Consider the following 20,060-nt stretch of genomic DNA (forward strand, 5'->3'; position numbering starts at 1 on the left):
GTCGTTGCCGTGAATCCTAGATTAGGGGGCTTGCTTCTTACTGATTCGTGCCCGCACAAATAAGAGGCCAGGATCGACAGGAATGAGATCACCTGAAAACACGGCATGACTGGACCGTCCCGCGTAGATCGACGTTGCAACTGCTTATTAGTATCGACGCGTTGTCCATGCTCATGGGTGTGTTCATGCCAAAGACAGGGGTTTGCTCCAATAGGATATACGCTCCAGGGCAACCGACCTGGAATTACGACGGTGCATCACCGGGCCCTGTCAGCCTGCCCAAAATGATACCACGAGTCTAGCTGGACGACAGCGTGTATGGGATATAATATGGGCTCAGTTGCAGACCACTTCTGCTTCACCCCTCATCTGCAGCCTTGTGGACCTCCTACCGCACTCCTCATTGGGCTTTGACGCCAATCATTTAAGCGCTTGCAATCCACGCTCTTCAACTACCGAGTCAAACATTCAACATGGCAACCCTGAACTTCGCTTTGAAGAACAATACCGGTTCAAATACCGTCTACGCCTACATCACAGGCCTGGCAATCGACAATGGCAACGCGCTATTCCTCCTGCGCTCGGACGGTAGAACAGCCTACTATCCAACTTCGCCATCAGCAACTCTGACCAGTCTCAGCTGGGACTGTGCGATTCCAATGGGCGCAGCAGGTAGTACAACCAGCATCACCATCCCGCATCTCGCGGGCGCACGACTGTGGTTCGTCCGCGACAACAAATTGACCTTTTACCTGAACCCGGGCCCTGCGCTGGTCGAGCCGTCAGTCTCGAACCAATCAGACCCAAATTACAACCTCGACTGGGCATTCTGTGAGTTTACGTGGAACAGCGCCCAGCTGTACGCCAATCTCAGTTATGTCGACTTCGTGTCGATGCCTATTGCCATGACCCTGACCAATACATCGGGCGCCACGCAGACGGTGCAGGGTCTCCCAGCAAATGGTCTGGACCTGGTCTGCAGTGCTCTCATAGCACAAAACGACGCCGACGGTGCTGGCTGGAACCAGCTCGTGATCCAGAAGAATGGACAAAATCTGCGCGCCTTGTCACCGAACACGGGAAGAACTCTGAACAACTCCCTGTTCAGCAACTATTACAATGACTACGTGAACTCTGTCTGGAACAAGTACACCAACGACACCCTGACAGTCAACACGCAGGCAGCAGCCGGTGATGTCACTGCCAAGGTCTCGAATGGTGTGATGTACTTTTCAGTCTCGGGTGTCTCCTACACCAAGCCATCGTCTGGTGATATCTTCAGCAACAGCTCTGGATCCTTTGCTGTTTCTGGAAATGGGACCAAGGACGCGATTACAGCCCGCCTTGCGGCTGCCTTCAATCGTTCGACTCTGTTATTGAATGGTGCCCAACCGAACGGGCAGAATGTCAGCAACTACTACCAGAATGGCGTTACCAATCATTATTCTCGCATTTGCCATGCTGTCAGCACTGATACTCGGGGATATGCATTTCCGTATGATGATGTCGCGCCAAATGGTGGGCCTGATCAATCGGGTAGTGTTTATGATGGCAGCCCGCGGCTGTTGACAGTCACCATCGGTGGTGGCTCTACCAACTCTGTGAAGCAAACTGCGGTCGAGTCAGAAGTCGCGCCCGTCCCAGCAATCAAGGAGGCAAGCGATACTTCTGCTCCTGCTGCTCCTGCTGATAACAGAAATGGCAAACAGAGTCGGTTCCATGAACTGAAGAGAATCGTGAGCAAGTTGTCGCGCAGAAAGAGCAACCCCTGATTAACCCACGGGTTGGGAGAATATGGACTTTGGTATTTGAGCATATACTGTACATGATTACGTATATACGTGGGCTGGATTGTTTGATTTGCGTTTGCTTCTGCGAATTTGATTTGGAGTAGTTTATGAATACCATCGTTGTCTATCATTTGAAATCAATCATGCCTTTGCAACAATTTTCTTTCGCGCAGACCAACCCCTTTACTCTGAGTCTCCAGCCTGTCTTTTGATATAAGCCACCACCTGATCAGGAACAACTAGCCAAGGTGTATGCCCAGTCTGAATCTTCTCAGTTTCAATCTCAGCACCCCTCTTGCATGCCCGATCAACCAGGATCTGCTGCACAGCGACTGGAATCGCGCGATCCTCCTCACAGAGCAAGAAAGAAGTAGAAATATTCATATAGGCTGTACTGGTCGCAGGGGCCGTCTTAGTAGCACAAGCATGAGGCCGAAGCGATTTCGCCCAATCCGCGCCATCAGGAACATCATGGAAAAACAAGAACTGCGGATCACTCGTCGTGAAGGTGTTTGTTTCCTCCTGTCACAAGAATCAGCCCTGAAACCCTCCTACCAGAACCGCACAAAGAAAGAAACCAACTTACATCCACAACATACCACGGCGGGGGCGTCCCGCCAAAAGCGCCGATCAGCCCCTCGCCAATCTGCGGCAAAAACGCCGCAATGAACACGAGCTTGACCACGCCGCCTTTCAGGCCTTCGGCTTCCCGTTCAAGCTTGCTCAGTCCGTCTAATGCGCTGTTGACGGGGAGTCCAGCCCAACTGTGCGCAATCACAATGACGTCGTGGCCTGCGTCGACTTCTTCCTGCACGGCCGAGCGCACGGCCTGCGTGTCTGGCTCGAGATCTTTGACTTCGGTTGCTTTGATGATTGATGGGAAGGCGATGCTACGGCACTTGTAATCTGAGAGTTTGGGGAAGATCGGATCGAAGGCTGTTGATGGGTACCATGCGCCCGGCGCGAAGATGAGGGTTGGTTTGGCCATTTTCTTAGAGGGAGGTTAAACTTGACTCTCAGGATGAGATTGAAGAGATGGACGATGTTGCCTTTCAGGTGTCTTCGGGTGTCTTCAGGTGTCAAGGCTGAGGAAGGGGAAATACTCCGGCCACCTTTGCGGGGCTTTTTCAACCTTGGGGGCCACTAGGGCGGGAGATTAGCGAAGTGACCGAATTACAAGGTGAGCTACATTCCGGCTTGGACATTCAGGAACAGATGTAAGTCAGTTCCTGCAACCGGGGAACTTGGTTTTATACACTCATGCTTCGACCGGGTCCTTCGATCTAGACTCAACATTAGTTTCAAGGGAGACTGTGAAGATAAAAACATCGTTGTTTGAGTCGAAACTAACTATTGCCTGAGGCAAATCTAAACATACAGGTGAGCTCAAAACAACAGAGGACATAGCCTCACCTCCTCTAATCATCGGTATTGACCACTAGCTCTCATGAGTCTTCGTGGTCACAGAGCAAGTCGTACAGCTTGCCCCCCACCCGCTTCGACAGGACCCGGTAGGATCCATCCTCAACAACCACACCGTTGTCAAGGACCACAACGTGATCCGCAATCTCGACCATCTCCTTGGCGTGGGTGATGATGATGACCGTAAGGCCCTCACGTGCAGCCACCAGCCGCTGCACGGTCTGTCGAATGACCTCGGCGCCAGCAGGGTCCAGACTGGACGTGGCCTCATCAAGGATCAGGACTTGTGGCTGGCGCACTAGAGCGCGGGCAACCACCAGCCGCTGCTTCTGGCCGCCGGATAGTCCGATCCCACCGTCTCCGATGACAGTGTCGTAGCCTAAGGGGAGAGATGAGATAACCTCATCAACCCCCGCAGCTACGGCAGCTGCATGGATGCAGTGGGACGAAGTAAACCGGGAGAATTTGTCGAGCCCGTAGATGATGTTCTCGCGGATCGTCCCTGGGAAGATTGTCGGCTGCTGAGAGACGATTGAGATCTGTGAGCGGAGTGATGGTACGTGAAGGCGGAGGATGTCTTCACCACCGAGTGTCACTGATGGTTCTCCGTTGCTAGACAGTGGAGCTTCGTAGAACGACACGAGTAGAGAGGCGATGGTGGATTTCCCAGATCCGGATCGGCCGACGATTGCGGTGCAAGAGTTAGCGTTGATAGTGAGAGAGACATCACTTAACACGGTTGTGCGTGGTCGAGATGGATATCGGAAGTAGACGTGATTCAGTTTGATCGGCGTGAGCTTTGTAACGGTCAGAGTGTCCATGTGCTCGTGAGATACATTGTGAGGAAGCCGAGCGAGAGGAATGAGCTGAGCGGCCTTTTCGTGAGCAGTGTTGATTTGGGGTACTGGTAATAAAGTCAGTATTTGATGATTCTTTGGTTGGGGGGCACACGTACTCCATTGAAGAATGCGAGCTACAGATCCCATGCTGAATAGAAGGATCGAAAATACCATCATCACATCGTTGACCTTGTACTTTCCCTGTGCCACAAGTTCAGCTCCAACCCAGAAAATCAAAGCTATCCATGATCGTTAGTTGAAGCAGTATAAACAAGTCACTTTTACATGAGTGCTTACCAGTTGCGAAGATAACCATTGGTTCACTCAATCCGAAGAACATGCCGGAATAGATCGAACGTTTGAAACCAAGGACTCGACACTCCTCAAGAGCCTTGAGGTGTTTGCGATGGAAGTGACCTTCCAGTGTCAGTGATCTCACGGTGCGGATCTCCGAGAACGTCTCCATAAACACATCAGTAGCAACATCATTCGCTGCTTTGCATCGTCGTTCCCAATAATCATCCACAATTTTGAACCCCCAACTGGCAAGGACAATGACGGGTGAACAGGCAATTGCGACAAGTGTCAACTCCCAGCAGATAATCAAGCTCCAGACGATTGCCACGACTGTGAGGAAAGCGCCAACAATCATGTATCCGCCATAGCGACCAATCAAGTTCCGCATGTCCTCGACATTTTGATCAAGGCAGGATGTGAGTCTCAGTGATCCGTGGCCGTCCATATCAAACCATGCACGTGGTTGATCGAGAATTCGGTTGAAAGCGTTTGTTCGAAAAACATCCATCCACGCCTCACCGCAGATCTCCAGGAAATAGTGCATGAAGAAGGATGCGAGACCATCGCCAATTGCAACGCCTAGTACGGTGAGTGACCATTTCATTGTCAGTTGGCCGTCGTCGATTCCGGCATAGAAGGTGTTGAGCAGCTGCGAGAGACAGTATGAGAACAGTGGTGTTGCGCTTGCGTGCAGCAGTGCCGCGACAAAGCCCACACAGAATATCATGCGATGGCGTGGTGTCATGGTTGGGTAAACAGTTTTCAAGACTTGGAACAAAGAGCCGATCTTGTTCTTTGGAGTGAGTTGAGATCCGGATGTCAACGAATGGTGATGCGAGTGACCATCGAAACTTGAACCTTCCACATTCATACGAGTCATCTCTATTGCGTCTGCACCGACATCAGAATTGACTTCCGGTGAACTGTTCTCGAAGGCACCATTTGCATAAGAAAGGCGGTTTTGCGTGTCACGAACGGGTCGTGCAGGCTCTCTTGAATCCACCGAGTAAGTCGTGTTCCAGTTTGGGATGGCGGGCAACATGCTAAACCGAACAAAGGGAATATCGCTTCGAGCCCATGAGGTCCTAGTGTGACGACGTGTACGTACAGGCAACGGAGATTGCACGATATCCGACGAAGCATTTTCCCACTCCGCATCAGACCCGGATGTGCCCTGGTCCATCTCGCTTGAAGCTTCGTTGGCGTTTGACCCGAAATACTTTTCGCTCACCGGCTTGACTTCAATGCCAGAACGAAACCCCGAGTCTACGATGGTGCCGTGTTCTAGGATGTACAGGTAATCATATCCCATGATATGCGACATGTCATGGGTGATGATGATGGTGGTCTTCCCCTCCCTCCAGGTGCGAATCGCTTTCATCACTGCAACTCGATTGCTGTGATCTAAAGCACTGGTAGGTTCATCCAGAATCAAAATCGGTGTGTCACGCAGTCTAGCTCGGGCAATCGCAACTCTTTGTCGCTGACCACCGCTGAGGAAGCTTCCACCCGGACCAACACTTGTGTCGATGCCTTTGGGGAGACCGTCGATGGTATCCTCAAGCATGGCAAGCTTAATGCATTCATTCAGATCCTCCATCGTGACACTCTCGTGGTCATTCTGGCCAGAGACGATATTTGCGCGAACCGAATCATTGAAGAGAACAATCTTTTGCTCCACCAGTGTGATGTTGTTTCGAATCCAGTTGAGTTCAAGCTCTTTGATTGGATGTTGATCAATGAAGATCTCACCAGAGGTTGGCTGGTAGAACCGCATCAGTAGCTGACTGAGTGTACTCTTTCCAGATCCACTTTTCCCAATGACAAAGGTAGTCTTTCCGGCCGGAAAGAAGAATCGCGACGATTTCAGGACGACTTGATCAGGCTGGCTTGGGTACGAAAAGGAGACCTAGAGTCGTCGTTAACGGATGCTCACCAAGAAAGGGTACGGTACTCACATTTCTGACTTCGATGTCGCCTTTGCAGTACATTGGGTATCGATTTTCGTTGAGCTCATCATTTGCTCTGTCACTCGCCAGAATGCGCACAATCGACTTCAGGGCGGCACTGGCAATTTTGCCTTTCTCCATCACATTTATCTGCGGAAGTATCATTTCAACTGACTGGGCTGCAGTGAGACAAGCCCAGAAGGTTCTCAACACCTCTCCCGGAGAAAGTCGGCCAGTACCAGCCAGATATCCACCATACCAGAAGCCTTGGACAAACATTCCGAACATCATCCACTGGTTGAATGTGGCCTGGAGCGCATACAATCGAGCCTGTCGAATGTAGATTGTTGCAGATCGGCGAATGTGCTCAGAGAAGCTTTCACCCTCAGAGTTCTGTCCATTGAGGCATTTGACGGTGTCAATATTGGTGATTGCGTTGTTGGCGATCTTGGATGCATTGGTAAGCTCGACCTGTTGGGCCTCGATTACGCTCTTGATTCTCCATGAGAGGTACATGATGATACCGACCAAGAAGGGACTGCCAGCGAGAGTGACGAGCGACAAATCCCAAGAGGTGTAAAGACCTAGGCCGAAGCAGGCAATTGAGCGACCGGAATATTGCAGGACAAGTCCCAGAGGTTGCGATAAAGCCGTCTGCATTTCATCATAGTGTCTAGGGGACTGATCAGCACTGTGTATCGAAAAGAGTCGGGATCGACTTACGCTTGAACTCTGGACAAGAAAGCTCCCGAGCCTTCGCTCTTGGCCTCGAACCACTCGACATCTTTTTTCAACAACGTGAGGAAGACTCGACTGCGTGATACCGAAGATTGCAGTTGTCCAAATGCAAAGAACAGAGCATAGTATCCCCCGTTCAGAAACCAGGCAATTGCGCCGAGTCCAACTGTTGGGATAATACCTTGAACAATCAGCTCTCGGAATAAATCGACCTCGATGTTGCCAGCACCGAAAGAAGTAAATGCGTCAAACAGATCACCGAAGAAGAATGCCAGAGCTGGAGTCACACAGCTAGCAACAAGAGCAACAGCAACTGCAGCAATAAGAAATGACAGATGTCTTCGAGCTGTGAAGCCGAACAGAGATATCCAGCTTGCGCGGACGTCGCCGTCGGAGTTGGGTTCGTTGACATCGTCGGGTGTTGAAGGTTTGCGCTTGGCGCGCATCTTCTCGAAAAGTCTCAGCGGCATCGTCGCAGTTACTTGGAAGTTAAGAAATCTCCGCGTATCATGCTAAATGCACATGGAAGAAAGATGGTCGAGAAAGATGAGAGGAAGAACAGAGGGAGAGGGAAAGCAGGGAACGTTTGCGAGAGCACAATCACACGCCAGCGACTGATCGCTGAGTCGTCGTACCTACAGCATCGTGAACAGTCATCCAGCCAGAACAATATGAAAAATGATATGAATGGTTCCCTCGAACAAAGACTTTACCTTTGTATTCATCCCGGCGATATAATCACGTGATGCTATGTACCCTGAAATCGATTATGACTACAATTGCCTCGATATCTCTGAAGATATGAGTAATGCGCATAAACGGATGCACTGGACACTTTGGAGCAACCTGTTCATTCTGAAATCAAAAAGAAATTAAATCAATGAAAAAAAAAAAAAAAACTTTATTCTGGGTATATTGTGGACTCAAATGATGACGGGCAGTACATATCTCGAGGGACAGTATGAATTGCGATGATTCGATGAGACCCACACATTCATGGACATTTCCACAATTACATCGTTATCGATCCAAGGCTGTGATACTGTATTGCCAAGCGAGTAAACCACAGCCTCAAACCCGCTCATTATCCACATCTCCAAAAGAAAAACACCGGTAAATGCCTTTGGCCTACCAGCCTGGATGGGGAACCATTCTCAACTTCAAGGACGGCGGGGACAATACGGACTCAGAGCTCAAGAGCTGGCCTTCTGGGACTTTTCGTAGATCCAGTCGTTCAGACCGGCGCGGTTTCTAGATTACGTCAGTGCTTGTGATTTCGCGTAGATCATTTCGTGGCTCACCTGGCGATCTCAACGGCGTAGAACTGCATGCGTACACCGAAGATGGTGGTGTCCTGGTCGTACTCAGCGTTTGCGCGGGTACGGATGATTGTGCCAAAGTTGAAGTCTTCGATCTTCTCCCACTGCATCATCCAGTTGCGCCACTTCTCCTTGCCGGCTTTGCTCTTCATTTGGTCCTCGTTGAGTTCACCCTTGGGGTCGAAGTCGGGGAAGGCTTCCATGAAGGAGTCGTAGATCTCGTTATCTTGCTTGGTGAGGCGGAGCGTAGAGCCCTTGACCTTCTCCAGAATGGACCAGTATGTCATGAGGTGCTCGACGGCTGTATGGGACGAAAGGTTAACATTTATACTTGATATGACACCACACTCCTCCGGTGCTAGGAGATATGGATTTCAAATTGGGCTGCGACGGACCTTTGACGGCGAATTGCTTCTCCATCTGTTGCGATTGTTAGCAATCAGCGATCAGACATGCTGCATGGGAGCGGGTTCATACATCCTCCAGGTTCTCCGCCTCCTCCGGGTTAAATGGCTTCGACATGTTGATGGTTTGGTATAGGGCTGTTGACTCGAAACGAAAGAGTAGAATTAATGAGTGATGTCAAGGGTGGAAATCAAAGTGGGATTAGTGCCCCGCGCACATAATTTTTTTGACGGGGCGGAGGGCGCGCTCTCCGCCTTGCATAACGTCATCCCGCCCGGCTGCATCTAGTAGGTTCTAGTATGCTTCTACATGCAGCTTTTTGATTACAGAGATATTTGTTATTGAAGGCTGGAAGAACTGCAGAGACTAATCTACATGCACGCTGTGATGTGAGGTAGTAGGCAAATGCCAAAATTCAAATTTAAGTCATAATAGTGTTCCTGGCTCAATCACTATCAGCATCATCTGGCAACTCTTCAAACCTTCCTTCATGAAGGGCTTGAGTCACCGGGTTCTCGACATTCAGCAAACCATTCGCCCTTGCCCTGTGCTTTGTTAGTGGCGTTCTGTGTAACTGCAATTCCATGATAAGCTTACCTCTCAAACAGGACGAATAGTCGTTCGGCTTCCCGTTCCTTCTCCTCCATAGTCATAGGTGGGCCTTCATCCTTGGGCTCAGCCGCCCATCTTTGGCCTGTAATAGGGTTGAGCTGTGCATCTGGGCCGTGATTGGTTGCATATGCTTCGCTGGCATTCTGTGGCATCTCAATACCACGTGCTGCCAGGAATCCTGCAGCAAAGCCGTATCCGATATTTTTGGTGAGACTCTCTGGATCTTTATCAGAGAGTACAAACATTAGTTCTGAGATTGCCACCTTGAGGTTGGCGTGATGGCTAGTTGACAGTTTCAAGAGTCTGGAAGAAAGGTTGTCGGACTGTCCAATTGGGAGGCTTCGATCACTGCTCTCGGGCAGAAGAAGCCCTTGCATATGTTTGCGGGGTCCATCGGGTGCAACTTCGTGAATCGTGATAAGTGAATAGAGTAGCGGGACTACCTTGGTTTCTAGCTCCTCCGGGCTGTATGATGACACAGCCTGGTCCAATATATTGATCAATTTGTCCACATTGCAGTTTTCGTTGAATGTTGGGAAGAGTGGGCTACTCTCAAACACCTTGCTCTTATCTTCCAAGTCAAGAATTGACAACGCATTGAGGAGGCCACCAAGTAGTCCATCCAGGGGCTTAGGTGGCATGTCGATGCGACTGATGATCTTTAGGATGTGAGAAATAGAATGAGAGAACGCGGCAGCAAGGTCGAAGAGTTTTGACACATTGTATACCAATTTGAGGGTGTCCGTCAAAGCCAGCTCATCCATTTGGGACAATGGCGTTCTTCCTGACTTGGGAAATTGCTTCGCATGACGCCCAAGCTGATAAGCGACGTTATCAGCCAATGCATGGTTTTCAATCAAATCTTTGAAGTCCATTGTCGTATCGTAGGTTGCATAGAAGAGAATCCGACTTGTCACCATCTCATCTTCCGAGTTGTCGGTCTTGAGCTTGTCTGCCAGCTTTCCACCATAACCTGTGTCTACGAACACCTGCCGCATTTTCGCATCAAGCAACAAGGCATTGGCAATACAGCGCAAAGCTGCACGTCGCACGTCAGGAGATTCCCCTTCAACTCCATACCGCACCAATGTGTTGATTCCCTGATGAGACTATTAGTCTCACGATCTCTCAAACTTGGTATGGTTGTATAGTCATACATTTTGCGAGTAGATCGGCTCTGCGCTGGTGGGGTTCGTGCCGTGCTGCCGCAACTGGAGGAGGGTTTGAACTCTTTCTATCGGAGATACTGAGGTCAGCATTGGGTCGAACAGTCGCTGATTATGAGATGGCCCTGAACTTACGCTCTGTTGTCAGGTTCTTGTCTTTCAAATCCCCTTCGAGAGATTTCATCAACTGAGTCACCTGCTGCAACTTCGCTGCACCCGACGAAGCATCCAGTTAGTCAATCTCAACCCTTAGTGGTGTGTAATGGAAATGTGACCGGCATACCCGCTCCCTGCAACTGGAAGGAATGCATGACAAAATGCGCGCGCGTGTCTGTAAGCCGCGCTGTGAGGGAAGTCCACGGGTAGTAGGGGATCCGGGACGTGTTTCGCTCCAAACTCGAAGGATCTGCTATCGCATGAAGACAAAGACAGTAGAACCGCGATCAACCCAGACCGCAATAATGAAAAAAAGGAGACAGGGGAAACTTTGACGCGGGGAAAGTTGGGCGCGAATCGTCATTAAATTGTTGGAACCGCAAAAACCCCACTTGAGCCTCTATTTTTCGGGGAGGTTCTTTACACTCTCATGTTGGATTGAAAAAATGACAATTCAATCGGAATGATTAGAGTAAGAAGTATATAGCTATCCTACAGAGTATAGAGGCTGCAAAGACCACGCGAATACATGTACGTGGTATGCGCCACGGAGAATACATGTGGCGCGGGCATATAGTCAAGTTAAGTTACCATATAGTTTCGGCGCAGGTTCGTCTCTTATAATTGAGAGATGAGCCTCTTTCCACATCTCCAATTCGAGCATGTGAAGCTCCAAGTCGAGTCCAACGAAGAAGTATAGCGCGTGATGTGGGTGCCTCGTCGCCTCAGGCGCCTCACTTTACGCGCATCGCGACCGCGCCGGAACTTAGTTTTCTCGGCCCTTCAACAGTATCATGGACAGGCTTTGATTGCCCAGCAATGGTCCTTGTCTTTCTTTCACTTTTCATATCCTTTTGATCTCCAACATGGTGGAGATCCTTCCAGCTCGTCCGCCCACACCTCCAAGGACAGCTTCACGATCTGCTGGCGAAACCCGAACTGAGTCGGCTGTTCAAACCCCCAAGGAGTCTCCCTTCGTGGCATTTGGCTCTGCTGGTCCTGCTTCCTCAAACAGAAGCTCCAAGCGTGTGAATTTCTCACCGTGGCCCAAGTACATTAAGCCGCCAACATTCACTAGTGCCTCAGAATTGGTTCTTGACCTCAAATCCAACCCTCCGTCGACCGGTTCGAAGCCTGCAAAATCGATCCTCAAGGCCACACAATCACCAATTCCAGTTTGGTCACCAAATGTCGATACATTTACTACCGAGTCACTCGCCATGTTACTTGAATCCGTGATTCAACAACTCGCAGGCGAAACACTCAGCTCGCGACTCGATGCCTATATGCAATTCTTTGGAGCGCTTCGGACATATGATGGACTTCCCTCCGGCCAAGACATTGCCGATAAGTTAAATCTGGTTACAGAATTCATTCAACGCGATGTAAATCGAGACCTTGTGAATGGCGGACCTATCGACACAAATCTTGCCAACCAGGCTTTAAAGCTATCGGCTGCATTTGTCTGGCACGCCGACATCTCAACTCAACTTTCTGATGAATTTAAGATCTTCTTGGTGGAAAACGCAATCACATGTCTTCATGAGGCCAAGGTTCCAAAGTCTGTTTTGTCGCACTATATGTCCATCATGTCGACCCAGAACTTTGGTCCGAAGATTATGACAAGCGCTCGCATCACCCGTCTTCTTACCGTCCTCCAAGACATTACTAAGAATATCCCTGGCAATGCGATTGTTTCGCATCGATTGAACATATATCAACGCCTCCTCGGCCAGGCCAAGTCAGGTTTCCTCGCCCAGCCACACTTATGGATCGAACACCTAATATCTAGTTTGCTTCATCATTTGAAGGATACAAGATCAAAAGCGATTGCCCTTGGATTCCAAATTACTGCAGAAGCTGGTCCAAATCCTGTTTTGTCCAAGAATATCCGCGAGCTTTTCAGCCGCACACTTGAGCATGACCGGAAATTAGTCACAGAGATCTGTGAGCGTATGACTCGAATGATGTCGTCTGTGGAAAGTGGTGTCCATGTTCCTCAAATTTGGAGCATCATAATATTACTTCTCAGAAGCAAAAGATGGAGCTTGGAACAATGGGAATATTTTAAGGACTGGGTTTTGGTACTACAAAAATGCTTCAATTGCAGTGAAGCTGCGATCAAAGCACAGGCCATCGTGGGGTGGAATCGATTCATCTTTGCCGTCGTTCCGAATGAATCGACAAGTCATCCATTGCTTAAAATGCTGGGCAAACCAGTCCTTTCGCAATTCGACCGCAAGAAGAGTGATAAGTCCGGATCGCCGCCAACTCAACTTGCCTTGACCAGTTATCACAACCTGCTATACTATACGTTCCGCCCTTCTGCCTCTAACGAGCATCTTGACATCATATGGGAAGAATATGTCCTTGTGCCTTCTTCGGGTATATTTTCGACCATACCCGCCCTTAGTGATTGTTTGTCTCGTATATTGACAAATATTTTGTGGAGCACGCAAGCAAAGATCTGGACTGAGGGTCGAATTAACGACACTGCCAAAATTGAAGCCGAAGAACTTCCTGCCGTTGATAGTCGCTGGGTTCGGTCAAGAATTTCGTCAATTTTGAAAGTTTTTGAGAACCTGTTCAAATCCTCGGTTTGGGTTGACACCGCAATTGAATCGTCACACATTGCTATGGCTTGGGTGAGTCTGTCCAACGCCTTGTCGCTCGCATCGAGCAAGGAAATTACGCCCTCTGGTGAGTCCATGCAAGCCGTAGCAGCGGTTCTTGGGTTGTTGCATCGTCTATGGGCTACTGGGCCTTGTTCCTTGAACATCGTCGGAAATGACAACAATCTTTTCTTTGAAAGATTCGGCTTCTTATCCACGACCATGATTGTGGCTCTTGGGGGCATCCCATTTACCGAGAAGCTTCTCTTAAAAAGTACGGACGAAACATTCCAAGCTGCCACCACTCCAACACATCGTCACGCCGAACCAGGCACCAATCTAAACAGCCCCATTCTTCATCTTCTCCGGACAATCACCAGCAATACAGGGGATACTTCGGCAACGGATTCCTATGCGCACTTAGTCACTGGTACCATCGAAGCTGCCTGTAACAGCAGGATCTCCCGTGGGTCTCGGCTCGAGCTTTTGCGCCAGTGTGCAGAATTGAGCACGGCAGAGACCACTGCTTTGCCTGGCACACCCCAATTGTATGAGGTTGTTTGGAAATCGGCTGCACAAGCAGCTTCGAATGCCCTGCGATCGTTCCCTATCGAATCTGCTCGTGAGCGCGATGGGTCCGTATCTCGTGATTATGAGAATGCCATTAAATTCCTGACAATTGGTCTGGCTTTCCCTGCTGTTTTCCAGGATTGGTCTCATTTGCTTGATTCATTTGTCCATGTGGTTCGAACGGAAAAGGGAAATCAAGCAATCGCCACCATGATTGTAGAGCCCTTGGCTGAGCAACTCATGGGTGTTCCAGCCGACGATACCTTTCTTCCGTCAACCTCGCTGTTTGGTCACTCTTTGTCTATTCCATTCCTACAAGGTACTGGACTTGGTATCGCGTGTGATGGGATTCAATCGGTCGGGCATTCCCTCTTCCCCCATAGACTCGTTGACTCAATTTCTCGCACTTTGCGTGATGCATATGACGGATTCAAGGCCCCTGGTGCACCCGGTCTTGCAGAATTTATTGAAGCACTGACGTCCTTCTTGGGCTCCGGCATTCCGCAATTTCGATCTCAGCTTCTCCAAAGCCTACAGACACCAATAAGTCTTTGGCTTGAGGATGAGCCTTACAAGATGGGCATCGACCACGGTGTGGATAGCAGAATTATTACTGCGGTAGGTACCCATGAACAATCAGAAGATCCTGGTCTGACTTTAATCTAGTGTCGGGCCCTTTCCTCTGCAGCAGTCAACATCATACAGTCATCAATTACAGACGATGTGTCGTCTGTCGACAAGTTTCAGGCAATCTTCTGCGCTGGTTTGAAGTCGTCGCACACTTCAATTAGCAAGAGATTTGTTGAGCTTTGGCATTTGACAATCGATTCACAGCCGACAGCCTGTCCTGAAATTATTCTAGAAGCTGTGCAGACTGCCGAATTCAAGCTTCAGAGCATCATCTCGCCTTTAGATGGTGATCAGGTACTGTCAACTCTTTCTTTGCACGTTGGAATCTTATATTAACGTTGTCACAGGACACTGAAATGCTGCCTCCGCCGGCTCCGGAAAGGACTACTAGGCGTAAAAGCAAGCTTGGAACCAGTCAAGACATTCTTAACTCATCTCCTGTCGTGCAGACACGGGAATCAACTGCTTCAAGTGGGCTGAGTGAGCCCCAACTGCCTAACAACTTCCAGCTGGGAGTTCCGGAAACTGAAATCTTTGGAGGTGCTGCTGTAGCCAAAAAACGTCGCACTCGTCGCGAAGTGTTTTCAATGATCGAATCCATCCAGTCGTCTTCGCCTGCCAACACCCCTCAGAAATTAGGCTTCAATACTCCACCTCACTTGCGCCGGCTTCAGTCATCTGAAACAGCGTCCGAGATTCCAATTACCCCCACACTGGCACCAACGGAAAATGAAGAAGGGTTCATTGGATCATCCCCTACACCAGCGACAAGGGACCCAACACCCGCCGCAAACTCCGAAGCTCCTGGATCTGCTCTCCAAGAATCCAACACCATTCATGGAACAGACCTTCCGTCCTCCCCTCCTGAGATTCACTCTCGAAGTCCGAGCCCATCCAAGGGTCGAAAACAATCTAGAAGTGCTCGTCGAAAAGCTGCGAAGGCTGCGAGAGTTCTGAGAGGCACTTCAGGCAAACAATCCACTGTTAACAGTCCCGCTACTTCGCGACTTGCAGCCGAAGAAAACACTGATGCACCAACGGTTGATTATCATGATCAAGATAAAGAAAATGAAGACGCCACCCCCCGGGCAAATGCAACAACCGCCAGCAGACGTCTCCGATCGGGATTGAGTCATGAATCAACCACTTCCGAAGAGCCTTCCCATATTCAGATTTCTGATTCTCGTGAAACTCCGATTCAAAAGTCTGCCCGCAAGAGCAAGTCAAACTCCAATTCCAAGAAGGACAAGAAGAAAACAAGTCTCCAGCCTGCAGCAGGGGAGAACAAGCAAACCACGGATCTGCCTGCTGAAATCAACCTTCTGGACGCATTCATGGACTCGAGCGAGGAAGTCGATACGCAAATTCAATCTCAACTTGAACAAGATTTGGAGTTTGCTGTCGACATGGATGAGCAGCCTCAAATTAAGCCCTCAACCGCTTCTTTCCAGCAGTCAGCAGCAAAAAAGAGAAAGCGTGTTGAGGAAGAGCCTCGCCCATCAAAGCGAAATGACAGACGTCGGTCAACGCGACTAACCTCTGGTAAGGATGTCGAAGGCGTGGCCGAAGATATGGATGATTCTCGTTCACAGGGATCTACTGTAACCGAACAGACTGAACCAGTCTCATCTCCTACTGCCACTCGCCGATCTGCACGTCATTCTCAGCGCAAAGCGGAGGAGAACATTCCTGCAGATGTTGTTCCTGCTACTCAAGATTCTCCTGCGGTGGAGCCAACAGAAGACGTGGAGACTCCAAGACCATCTAAGCGGTCGCGCAAATCACTGCGTCTCGACGACCAGCCTCCCTCGACTGCAATGGAACTTGATGTTTCCAGCAATACCCTCTCCGATCAACGCAAACGCAAGACGCGGTCTCAACAAAATATCTCTCAGCCCTCTGGAATCTCTTCCGAGGTATCGCAGCAAGTTCAACTCCATGATGACAATCAAGAGAAGGTTCCTGGGAGCATTATGGCCGACGATCCAGCTGTTGACCGTTCCGCTCCTCTTGCTTCTACTGAGGCGGCAACAGACAGTCAAATGAGCAATGCTCACCAAATTATCGAAGCTGCTCCAACCGCGGTTACCAAAATTGAAATGGATGACATGCTCTCCAGCCAGAGACCTGAGCAGACTATCGGTCTTGCCACGTCGGGTACCCAAACAGAGGACACAAATACTGCGCCTCAAACAACCATCAATCAAGCAAGCATCACTCAGTCTCTCAAAACACTCTTGGGAGACATGAAACTGGCAACTCTCGACCCCAACAGCATCCGCGAGGTCGATGATCTCCTCTTCCATATCCGTGTCGAATCACTTCGTGCATTAGATCGACACAACACTTCAGCATAGCGATGGCGTTTACAGCGGAAACTTTGATTGGATATGACTTCTTTTTTTTTACACTGCACTCCGTATCATCATTATTCCCCTGCATCTTACATTTCTTCTCTCGTGGAAGCACTCCCCCATATGTATCTTATCCTCCTGAGATGCCTTTGATCCCGCATCTCATCTTTCCATCCTGATGTACTTATCTCTGTTTTTCGCGCTCTGGAGGGCTTCTGCGATTATAATTTACCCCCAAACAATCAACGTGAATAGTATTACCCTTCCAATGCTTAGTCGTACTCTTGTGGCAATAGCCCTCTCCCTTCGCCATCGCCACGAGTCAGGCGTTGGAAATCATGTAATCACCAGATGGAAGAAAATCCGACAATAGATAACTCGCTTGGTTTATGGTCATGATGACGCGGGTGCCACGCCTTCCCGTGTTTTACATAGTTCACCCGGTGTTTCTGATCTAGCAACAGTCGTTATTATTGTTAGTTCAAGATCGCCCTGTATAGATACTCACTCAGTGGAGGCTAGCTAGATACCAGACGAGCCACAACCACCGTCACCATAATGGCTACACCAGGAACCCAATACATGATGCAATTTGGCCTAGCAGCCGGCATGTCTACACAAGGCTTGCACCCTCCACACCCTAAGTCTGTGGACCCCCATCTCAGCGACCCAGTTGACATGCTCCCAACTGGCCTGATCCCAACCCTCTTCCAGGGCATGCCGCGAGACTCGTTCGTCGTGCAAACCAAATGGCTTTCGACGCCCGATATGACCAACACAATCCTTCAATCCGGTGGACCGAAGTCCAAGCTCCGCGATTCACTTGAGCGACTCCAGCTGGACTACGTTGATATCTACCTCGTCCACGGTCCGATCCATCCTACTGTGATCGCAAAGGTCGCCAAAGGCCTCGCGGATTGTGTAGAGTCAGGCTTGACCCGTGCTGTGGGAGTCGCCAACTACAGTACCCAGGAGATGATCAAGATGGCAGATGAGCTTGCGACGCATGATGTCCCACTCTCTGTCTGTCAATGCGAGTACTCGGTCATACGTCGCCTGCCGGAGGTAAACGGTATGATTCGAGAATGCAAGAAACGGAGTATTTGTTTCCAGGGCTTTGCTTCCCTCGCCGAAGGTCGTCTCTCGGGCAAGTATTCACGGCTCAATGAGACTCCACGGAGACGTCGATTCAGTAGTTATCCGATGCATATGCTGGAGCCTACTATCAAAGTGCTCCAAAGTATTGCTGAAGATAGGCATGTAACTGTTCCAGCTGTTGCATTGAACTATTGTATCAATAAGGGCGTTGTTCCTCTGGTTGGTGTTCGTGATGCTGAGCAGGCGGAACAGAATATGCAGGCGCTGGGGTGGCGATTGACAGAGCATGAGATGAGGCGAATTGAATCTGTCAGTATGGAGGGGCAGACATCTTCATCTTTGCAGCATGGCTAGATGACAATCGTTTATACTGTCTAGAGTAAAGAAAAGGTGTATATGGTACCTCATCCGTATTATAAGATAGTCCTAGTCATCCCACTTACTGATTTCGATTTCTGACTTTTATCGGGCTTATATATCTGAGTTCAATTCATCAGCTACGGCATATCTCTGATATTCTAGTCATCGGCTTCGATAATACTTTTGTCATTCTCTTCGGTTTGGCTCCCACCGTCTATTGAAGGGAGCTGACTGCCAAAATATCTGACTTGGTACCCCCATCTGTATATATTCTCCGGAATGGAGGACGTGCAATCATAGAATTTGCATTAATACCTCCAAATGCCCACCTGGTATTGAAAATGACTCGTAAATGGCGTTGACCTTGCCAATAGTCAGATCACGTGATACATATATAACACGATGTAATCAGCCATACTGTCCCTTTTGATGCGAAGGCTTAGCTTCGATATAAGCTTAACTTCATGGTCACCAAGCTGACTGCATCTGATCCTATACCAATACATATAAAAAGCAAAGACAGATCGGCATTCAGGCACAATTAAAGTGGAACGCAAATCAAAACAGGCGGGGAGCCCGATAAGATTCCCCGCCATAAGCCTCAACTCTTCCTCCTTCACATCTTCGCTCTCTTCAACAATGGATCGTTCTAACAAGCCCTCCGCCATTGGCGTAGGTGCCTCTCTCCCGCAACCTACTTTATCCATCAAGGACAACATCATCGAAGCTTCATTGCCCTCCGGTCAATCCGTAACGGTGCACCTGTACGGTGCTACCGTGACCTCATGGAAGACAAACGGCAAAGAGCAGCTGTTCTTGAGTGAAAAGGCTCATTTGGATGGCTCCAAGCCAATCCGCGGTGGTATTCCGCTCGTGTTCCCGGTATGTGATGTACAATTACTTTCGTCGACCAAGCTGCTAAGCGCCCTGCTTGTTCTACAGGTTTTCGGCCCTCCTCCCAAGAATCACGCAACCTCCTCCCTATCGCAACACGGCTTTGCTCGTAACTCCAACTGGGAGTTCTTGGGCAAGTCATCCTCGGAAACGCCTGGAAGGGACAGTGACCAGACCGACCTCACCGTGAAGCTGGATTTCGGACTGTCGCACTCTATGCTGAATGATGAATTCCGTGAGGCCTGGCCTTATGAATTTGGCCTGGTCTACAGTGTTACACTCACCAAGGATACTCTGGAGACAGCTTTGCAAGTCCGCAATGAAGGCCAACAGAACTTCGATTTCCAAACTCTGATGCACACATACCTCAAGATCGCGGTAGGAGCTTCTTTTGACTGTTGTTTCTGTCTGACATGTTGCTAACCTGGATCAAAACGTGCAGGATATTTCCGACATCCGCATTAAGAACCTTGAATCCAAGACCTATATCGACAAGACCCTCGACGCTACCTCTCATACCGAGTCCTCTCCCGCTGTCGCCATCACCCAAGAAACTGACCGTGTTTACCAGAGTCTTGACCCGGCCGTTCCAATTGTCGTCTCTTCGGCTAAAGATGACCAGCCCATTTTCTCGGTTACTCGCGAGGCTTTGAACGATGTCGTTGTCTGGAACCCCTGGATTGAGAAGGCCAAGGGTATGGCCGACTTTGGACCGGATGAGGCGTACAAGAACATGATCTGTGTGGAGGCTGGTTCTGTGTCTGCCTGGCAGACCCTCGAGGCTGGAGAAGCCTGGGAGGGTGCTCAGAGTATCAAGGCTCACCTGTAAATGCAGGGATATAGCATCTT

At 49.6% G+C, this 20,060-nt stretch overlaps 8 protein-coding genes across 8 annotated transcripts; 4 read left to right on the plus strand and 4 right to left on the minus strand.

Moving 5' to 3' along the window:
- Positions 1-473: 473 nt before the first annotated feature.
- N7511_010451 (glycoside hydrolase family 64 protein) lies at positions 474-1,772 on the plus strand (the record flags this gene model as incomplete). Its single annotated transcript, XM_057132828.1, has 1 exon — positions 474-1,772. The coding sequence occupies one exon, from the start codon at positions 474-476 to the stop codon at positions 1,770-1,772; it is 1,299 nt and encodes a 432-aa protein (XP_056980816.1).
- A 201-nt stretch (positions 1,773-1,973) lies between these two features.
- N7511_010452 (alpha/beta hydrolase) lies at positions 1,974-2,778 on the minus strand (the record flags this gene model as incomplete). Its single annotated transcript, XM_057132829.1, has 2 exons — positions 1,974-2,312; positions 2,377-2,778. 2 exons carry the CDS (start codon positions 2,776-2,778, stop codon positions 1,974-1,976), a joined length of 741 nt encoding a protein of 246 aa, XP_056980817.1.
- Positions 2,779-3,235: 457 nt separating this feature from the next.
- On the minus strand, positions 3,236-7,505 carry N7511_010453 (ABC transporter ATP-binding protein; the record flags this gene model as incomplete). Its single annotated transcript, XM_057132830.1, has 5 exons — positions 3,236-4,116; positions 4,168-4,290; positions 4,349-6,257; positions 6,307-6,970; positions 7,021-7,505. 5 exons carry the CDS (start codon positions 7,503-7,505, stop codon positions 3,236-3,238), a joined length of 4,062 nt encoding a protein of 1,353 aa, XP_056980818.1.
- A 723-nt stretch (positions 7,506-8,228) lies between these two features.
- On the minus strand, positions 8,229-8,876 carry N7511_010454 (polysaccharide biosynthesis domain-containing protein; the record flags this gene model as incomplete). The annotated part of the gene is made up of 4 exons (XM_057132831.1): positions 8,229-8,286; positions 8,337-8,655; positions 8,750-8,774; positions 8,832-8,876. 4 exons carry the CDS (start codon positions 8,874-8,876, stop codon positions 8,229-8,231), a joined length of 447 nt encoding a protein of 148 aa, XP_056980819.1.
- Positions 8,877-9,204: 328 nt separating this feature from the next.
- Positions 9,205-10,848, minus strand: N7511_010455 (synembryn; the record flags this gene model as incomplete). Its single annotated transcript, XM_057132832.1, has 5 exons — positions 9,205-9,304; positions 9,357-10,471; positions 10,529-10,605; positions 10,673-10,747; positions 10,821-10,848. 5 exons carry the CDS (start codon positions 10,846-10,848, stop codon positions 9,205-9,207), a joined length of 1,395 nt encoding a protein of 464 aa, XP_056980820.1.
- A 711-nt stretch (positions 10,849-11,559) lies between these two features.
- Positions 11,560-16,862, plus strand: N7511_010456 (uncharacterized protein; the record flags this gene model as incomplete). The annotated part of the gene is made up of 3 exons (XM_057132833.1): positions 11,560-14,493; positions 14,542-14,799; positions 14,853-16,862. The coding sequence occupies 3 exons, from the start codon at positions 11,560-11,562 to the stop codon at positions 16,860-16,862; spliced, it is 5,202 nt and encodes a 1,733-aa protein (XP_056980821.1).
- Positions 16,863-17,417: 555 nt separating this feature from the next.
- On the plus strand, positions 17,418-18,311 carry N7511_010457 (uncharacterized protein; the record flags this gene model as incomplete). The annotated part of the gene is made up of 1 exon (XM_057132834.1): positions 17,418-18,311. The coding sequence occupies one exon, from the start codon at positions 17,418-17,420 to the stop codon at positions 18,309-18,311; it is 894 nt and encodes a 297-aa protein (XP_056980822.1).
- A 573-nt stretch (positions 18,312-18,884) lies between these two features.
- On the plus strand, positions 18,885-20,040 carry N7511_010458 (D-hexose-6-phosphate mutarotase; the record flags this gene model as incomplete). Its single annotated transcript, XM_057132835.1, has 3 exons — positions 18,885-19,199; positions 19,260-19,589; positions 19,654-20,040. Coding segments are annotated over 3 exons (1,032 nt in total), but the record flags the coding sequence as incomplete, so codon positions are not given.
- Between the last annotated feature and the right edge of the window lie 20 nt (positions 20,041-20,060).

Source organism: Penicillium nucicola, assembly GCF_028828085.1.
Source record: "Penicillium nucicola strain IBT 29836 chromosome Unknown utg000010l, whole genome shotgun sequence".
In the NCBI taxonomy this organism is placed as follows: Eukaryota; Fungi; Ascomycota; class Eurotiomycetes; order Eurotiales; family Aspergillaceae; genus Penicillium; species Penicillium nucicola.